A 6,903-nucleotide genomic window follows, 5' to 3' on the forward strand; every position below is an offset into this window, starting at 1 on the left:
CTTATATACTTATTTTAGATGGGAACTATCTAGTTAAACCTCATTTTAAACTCATGACTCATGTTGGTGCAGTTATGTTCTGATCAATAACTGATCGACTGCAGTCTGATTGAATGCTTCTCCTGTCCATCCAGTCTGAGAGAGGTCTGGACATATTGATTATATTCTTAATGTGACGACACAGTGACATAACACCAGCAGCAGTGAGCTCACAAAGTGTTTCATAAGAAGCTTTTATAATCTGAACGTTATGCTCAAAGCTTTACCTGCAACAATATTTAATTTTATTTATTTATTAAACAGAAACATTGCACTTTAATAGAAGCTATTTTCTATCTGTAGTCCCTGTACACATGAAACAATGTAAGAATATTAGATTTAAAATTACAAGACAGAATATTAATATTAGCAAAAAAGGACATTAAAGGACTAATTTAAACTTAATTAAATCATAAAGTACTGATTTAAAACTCTGACACATAAAACAAGAAATGTAAAGTAATGAAATGGAAATTATTAATGTTAAAATAAAGAATAAGGCAACACTTAAGATGTTAAAGTTTATTATAGATTATTTATTACAGATATTAAAGTTGAGAAACTGAACTCATCGTGTGTGTGTGTGTGTGTGTGTGTGTGTGTGTGTGTGTGTGTGTGCGTGAATAATAAACTATTTTAAAAACACTTCCTGTGTGTGTTTTATTTGCTCACTGACCAAATGCACCCTGACTTGTGTGTGTGTGTGTTACATTTAACACTAATGTGTGTATTAAGTGTCATTTCATTGACATTAACACCTGTGTGTGTGTGTGTGTGTGTGTGTTTCTCCTCCTCCTTCAGGCTAAGTACCACGAGGACTTTGAGCGGGCGCGCGGCCGAGGCTCTACACCGGGATTGGACGACCCGAGCATGGAGCGCTACCATCGAGCCAATCACATGATGGGAGAGGCGGGATACAGCAAAGGGATGCACCCACAGGCGATGGAGATGGACCGGCGACCTGGAGGCATCATCGTAGGTCAGTGACCCCAACTCTCTGTGTGTGTGTGTGTGTGTGTGTGTTTGTCACTGCCCTCTGATTGGACAGTGACACCACTCCTTTACATCATCATCAGCCTGTGTTTTTATAATGTGACTGTACTTTTGCTTTTCATGTAAATATCCTGAATCTATGAGTATTTAAGTGTTATTGATGTCTTAAGTTTTCCTGTTGGTCAGCAGATGTCTCCTCCTTCACTCATGAGCAAGTAAACTTTATTTATAAATCATCTTTCACAGACAGCAGTCACAAAGTGCTTCACATTCAGAATAAATAAAATCAAATACAATCATATAAAATCAAGATAAATAGAAATAAAGACTCCAGATAATAAAACATACAAAGGGAACAGACACAGGTGTGAAGTTAAAACATAAAATACCTGCTTGCTCCAGATTCTCAAGCATGGAGCTGACTGGAGATATGTTTTTTTTTTTGTTTAACCTCATTTGATTAGTCAGCATATTCATCTGATGTAAAAAAAAAATAATAATAATAATACATTTTTAAAAAAGTAAATTTAATCTTATACAATTCTTTTTGTTTTATTTATTATTTATTTAAATTTTCTTTTTCTATTTTTCTATTTTCTATTTGTATTTTTATTTATTTATTATTTATGTATTCATTTTTTCCTCTCTTCTGTTGGTCGTGCTGTACAGCTGTCTGGGGCAGGAGGTATTATATGTTGTTCACTTTGTTTAACCCTCCTGTTGTCCTCGACTCAAGGGAGGAAGGGAGGAGGAAGGAAGAAAGGAAGGGAGGAAGTAAAGGAAGGAAGGGAAGGAGGGAGGGAGAAAGGAAAAAAGTAAAGGAGGAAGGTAGGGGGGAGGAAAGAAGGAGAGAAGGAGGGAGGGAGTAAGGGAGGAAGGAAAGGAAAGAAGGACAGAAGAAAGGAGGATGGAGGAAGGAAAGAAGGAAGGGAGGAAAGAGAAAAGGAGGGAGGGAGGAAGGACACACGGAAGGGAGGAAAGAAGGAACAGTCAAAACAGGAGGACGACACGAAGGTTAAACTCAATAAAAACTATATTTTTAAAAAATACCACAAACTACATAAATGCCCGTCAGAACAGATGTTTTATTTAGCTGCTTTTTAAATGAGTCCACAGTATCCACTGACTTCAGGCTTACTTAGAGACGACATGATCTCCTTGAGTCTTTAAATATATTTGAAGTTCACTTAGAAAACCCTGAGTAGAGGATCTGAGGGTGTAAAAGGTCTGTAATGTACTGAGAAGCCTGGTTATGTAAGCAGCGGGATATTAAAAGGAACAGGAGGTGCAGTGAGGATAAAACAGTCTGTTGGATCGAGTTCAGAGCAGCAGCATTTTGGACGGTTTGTAAGCGATGTTTCCCTCCTCTCTGAAGACCTGAAGGTTTGGAGGACCGACCCAGGCTCCATATTTGACTTTGACCCTCTGGAAGACAACATCCAGTCCAAGAGCCTCCGCAGGATGTCCGGTAGTCCACCTGACCCGTCCCTCCTAATGCTAAACTCAGAGGACTAATCACAGAAATATTAATGTTTTTATTCATTTACAGTAAAGGCACGAGGTGTTTGTGTGTCTGCATGAACTGATCTCATGATGCTTGTTTTCATTAAATCACACTTTTCCCCTTTATTATCTTTTACAGGCACCTGTTAATGAATATCCTCACTACATGTTTTAAATCATCAAATACTTTCACTGCTCTGCTATAATCAAGTTCAATTGCTGCTCTGCACTTTTATCATTTATATTTATTAAAGTCTGATGATGTAAAGAAATCCCATTAAAATAACCAAACCACTGAATTAATCTACTAATAAGTATTTTATCCCAAGTCTGATATATCTTATTCCTTTGTGTCATAGTTATTTTCAACAGTTATTATTATAAATATGCATTCACTTCATATCAATATGAAATGAACTATGACAACATATATCTGTAAATCAGTTTTCTCTGCTGTCAGTCACAGAAATTAAATTAAGGAATAATCTGGATGTAACAAAGAAGAAACATCCAAATGAATCACTGGTCAATTAGTTTTTCTCTTTAAAGTGTTTGTTATTAGCCTGATAACATCTCTTAATTACATTACAATTATAAATAAAGTAAGTTTTAAGTTACACCTCCCTCCTTCTGACCAAAAATGCACTTATTTCTCTTTAAAGTGTTTGTTATTAGCCTGATAACGTCTCTTATTTACATTACAATTATAAATAAAGTAAGTTTCAGCTCTCTCCTTCTGCCCAAACATGCATTTCTTTCTCTTTCTCTTTCTCTGTCTCTCTCCGCGGATTCAAACAATAGATACACAAAACCTATGACTGAGATTTACCTCCTAAAATAAGGGACTGACAAAGTTATGAAATCACCACATCCAAAAAAAACCCCCAAAAACTACTTCTCTATTTTTTACATGAAACTCTTTATTTGTGAGCTGAGGACCAAAGTCAGTGAAGAGAAGTAAAATAAATAAAATATTCACTTTCTTAGTTTTTTCTTGTGTTTTGTTGATGTTTAGAAAATGATAAATCCACCAGAACAGCAGCAGATCATTTAAATACAAAGAGGTTTTATAAATTTTCTACTTGTCTTGTATTTATCTTCCTCTCTCCATCTTCATCAGCTGACTTTTATCTTTTTTGACTCTTTCTGTTCTTTCCTGTGCTGCCCCCTGCTGTCCGCTGCCTGTCAGAGCGTGCATCCAGCAGACTGAGCAGGCAGCACTCTCAGCAGTCTCTCACCCACAGCCAGCCTCAGTCTGTCAGCTCTCTGACCTCTGACCTCTGGGACCGCAGCAGCACTGACACTCCCGGTACCTCTCTGAATCCAGACTCAGCGTGGTTCTGCTTTTCTTTTCTCCACTTTATTTAAAACACACTCTCTCTTTTTATAAAACTCGACTAATTCACCCAGTTTTCTTGCAGGTTTGTGTGTAAAAGCCACAGTTTGTTTTTATCTTCTAACTCACAGTGTGGTGACAGCAGAGGAGACTCTTCTCTTCAGGTGTTAACCTTCCTGTCGTCCTCCCGGGTCAAATTCACCCCGTCTGTTTTGACTGTTCCTTATTTCCTTCCTTCCTTCCTTCTGTCCTTCCTCCCTCTCTCTTTCCACCCTCCATCCCCCTTTCTTCCTTCCTTCTTTCCTCCCTCCCTCCTTCTCTATGTCCTTCTTTCCTCCCTTCCTCCCTTCCTCTTTTCCTTTCTCCCAACTACCTTCCTTCCTTCTTTCCTCCCTCCTACCTTCCTTCCTTTCTTCTTTCCTTTCCTCCCTTCCTTCCTCCCTCCTTTCCTTCTTTCCTTCCTTCCTCCCTCCTTTCCTTCTTTCCTTCCTTCCTTCCTTCCTCCCTCCTTTCCTCCCTTCCTACCTCCTTTCCTTCTTCCTTCCTCCCTCCTTTCCTCCCTTCCTCCCTTCCTCCTATCCTTCCTTCTTCTTCCTTTCCTTCCTTCTTCCTCCCTTCCTTCCTTGACTCGAGGACAACAGAACGGTTAAATGATGCATGAAACCGACTCAGCTCAAACCTTTCAGACTGATTTATCATCTCTTTCTTTGTGTCTCTCTCTTTGTGTCTCTGGTCCAGCTCCCGTCCTCCCCGGAGCGTACCACCATCAGGGCGTCCAGATGCAGCCGCAGCAGCAGTATCACGGCTACATGCATCAGACCAGCATGTCATCAGTCAGATCCGTCACCTCCCCCCCGCACTCAGCCACCATGGTACGCTCCACCATCAGTTATCTACACTACAGATCACTCTACTTTATTTACATGCTGCTTTTCACACAACAACACTCATCTAAAATGCTTTAAAGGAGACAAAACTATAGAATAATAACTGTATTTGTGTAGAAACAGTCGTACAAAAACTGCAGCTTAGAGTGAATAATAATAAGAAGAAGAGGAAGGGTATTGATCTTTTATTTTAATCAGATCAGCTTTAACAAATATCTCCACACCTACTAATTACCAAACCCGTCAAAACCATCCAAAAAGTAGAGAAAGTAAAGTCACGAAAAGATTGACTCACAGGCCACAAACTGCTCAGAAAAAACTGATTCAAGATGTTTTAGTTTCATTTTCAGTTTAGTTTATTTTGAACATGTTAAAAATAATTAAATTAAATACATAGGCAGTGAAAAATAAAGTAGGAATGACATCAAAATAATAACTATTCAATGTTAGAAAAGGGTGTAACTTTTCTAGACCTACCCCCTTTTTTTTAAAAACAATCGAAACAACACAAGAGAATAAAGATGAATAAATAAATAAAGAAACATTAAAGTCACATCCTTCCTCTTCCTTCTGTCGTCCTCAGCGAGTTTACCGGGCGCTGTACGACTACGCGGCGCAGGATCACGACGAGGTCTCGTTCCGGGACGGCGACGTCATCGTCAACGCTCAGCCCATCGACGAGGGCTGGATGTACGGCACGGTGCAGAGGACCGGCAAGTCTGGCATGCTGCCGGCGAACTACGTGGAGTGCTGCAACTGAGACGGAGAGAAGAGAGAAGAAGAGATGGAGGAGAGGAGAGGTTTAAAACGTCAGGTTAGAGGTCAACTTATAGAAGAAGAAAATCCACCTTCACTGTTATTAAAATCAGCCGTCAGTGATGTACTTTGCATTTCTGCTGTCTTTTTATTTTCTGGTGTAAATTCCCAGCTGCTCCAGTTGAGTTTAAAAGCACGAAAATTACTCAAAACTTTACAATAATACTCATAAAACAGATACAGTTACATCCACAGGAGCAGACAGGATGTAGTTTAATTAACGGAGGCAGAGTTAGATTCATATTTCTGCTCACTTCATGATCACAAAAACGGCATTGTGGGAAATGTAGGCAGCTGCTTGGAATGCACCGAACATCACAGAGCGGTGACATCAGGTAGAAATCAGAGGATGTGATGGATGACGGAGGTGTGGAGGGATAAATCTAGCATGCTGTTGATACGTTATTATTTTATATTTTGCATCGAGTGGGAGGGAACGATGGAAGAGAGGAGGCATGAAGGAAGAAGGAGAGAGAGATTAGAAACATCTGATGAAGGAGGAGAGGAGACGCTGATCCTTCAGTATTGATATTTTATCCTTTTTTCTTCATTTTCAACAAACTAGAAGTTAAAAAATAAGATCCACAGTCAGTATTCAGACACTTTTAATAAGATTTATTGACAATCTGCAAAATATACACATAACAGCAGCTGTATCTTTATGAGGGTGGAGGAGAAAAATGTTCAGATATGATGATTTCTGTCTTTTAAAGGACGAGTTCACAGTTTTTCTTCACACTTGATTCCTGCAGGTGTTTAACTTCATGTTAATGGAAGATGTCACTTAAAGGAAAAGTTGCTTCAAATCTGTCTTAAAGCAGCAGTCAGGTGTTCATGTGAACAGTGAAAGAGGTTTCAATCATTCCTTCTGTTCATACTGACTATTAAAAGATCTCCTTCAAATGTGTTTTCAGTGTCATTTAGCATAAAAAATACATTTAAAAGTTGATTTATGTTCAAAGCATCCACTTATAATTAGTCTCAAATCATCCTTAATAATAATAATAATCCTTAATGAAGCTTTCACAGAGAGGAGAGAGTTTATTATTCAGTTTTTCCATTTCTTGTTTATGAAGAAAAAACATGAATTATATTAAATGTGAAGAATGCAACAGTAGTTTTTTAATATATGGGTCAAACACACTAAAAAAATGTGTATTAGCTGCACTCAAATGTTTTTAAGAAGTTGAAATATTTCCTTTTTTTGTTTATTCTGGGTCACAATAGGAGAGGTCATCAAATTTCAGGCTAAAAGTAAAAAGTATTTAGTGTTTTTTTATTGATCTCAAGTGTAAAAATAGGTCAAATTTGACATTAAACAACATTTAC

General features: G+C 38.2%; 1 protein-coding gene across 3 annotated transcripts in view; it reads left to right on the top strand.

Moving 5' to 3' along the window:
• Positions 1-5,567, top strand: part of nebl (nebulette) — a 118,891-nt gene extending 113,324 nt beyond the window's left edge. Inside the window, exons 5-8 of one of the 3 annotated variants that reach the window (XM_062441315.1) lie at positions 841-1,018; positions 2,408-2,500; positions 4,610-4,743; positions 5,342-5,567. In XM_062441315.1, the coding sequence (XP_062297299.1) occupies positions 841-1,018; positions 2,408-2,500; positions 4,610-4,743; positions 5,342-5,518 (582 nt within the window). In that variant the 3' untranslated portion in view covers positions 5,519-5,567. The remainder of the gene's footprint in view (positions 1-840; positions 1,019-2,407; positions 2,501-4,609; positions 4,744-5,341) is intronic. The other 2 variants (XM_062441316.1, XM_062441317.1) reach the window with 2 other exon arrangements.
• Positions 5,568-6,903: the final 1,336 nt, after the last annotated feature.

The sequence above is a fragment of the Scomber scombrus genome, chromosome 20 (genome assembly GCF_963691925.1).
Source record: "Scomber scombrus chromosome 20, fScoSco1.1, whole genome shotgun sequence".
Classification (NCBI taxonomy): Eukaryota; Metazoa; Chordata; class Actinopteri; order Scombriformes; family Scombridae; genus Scomber; species Scomber scombrus.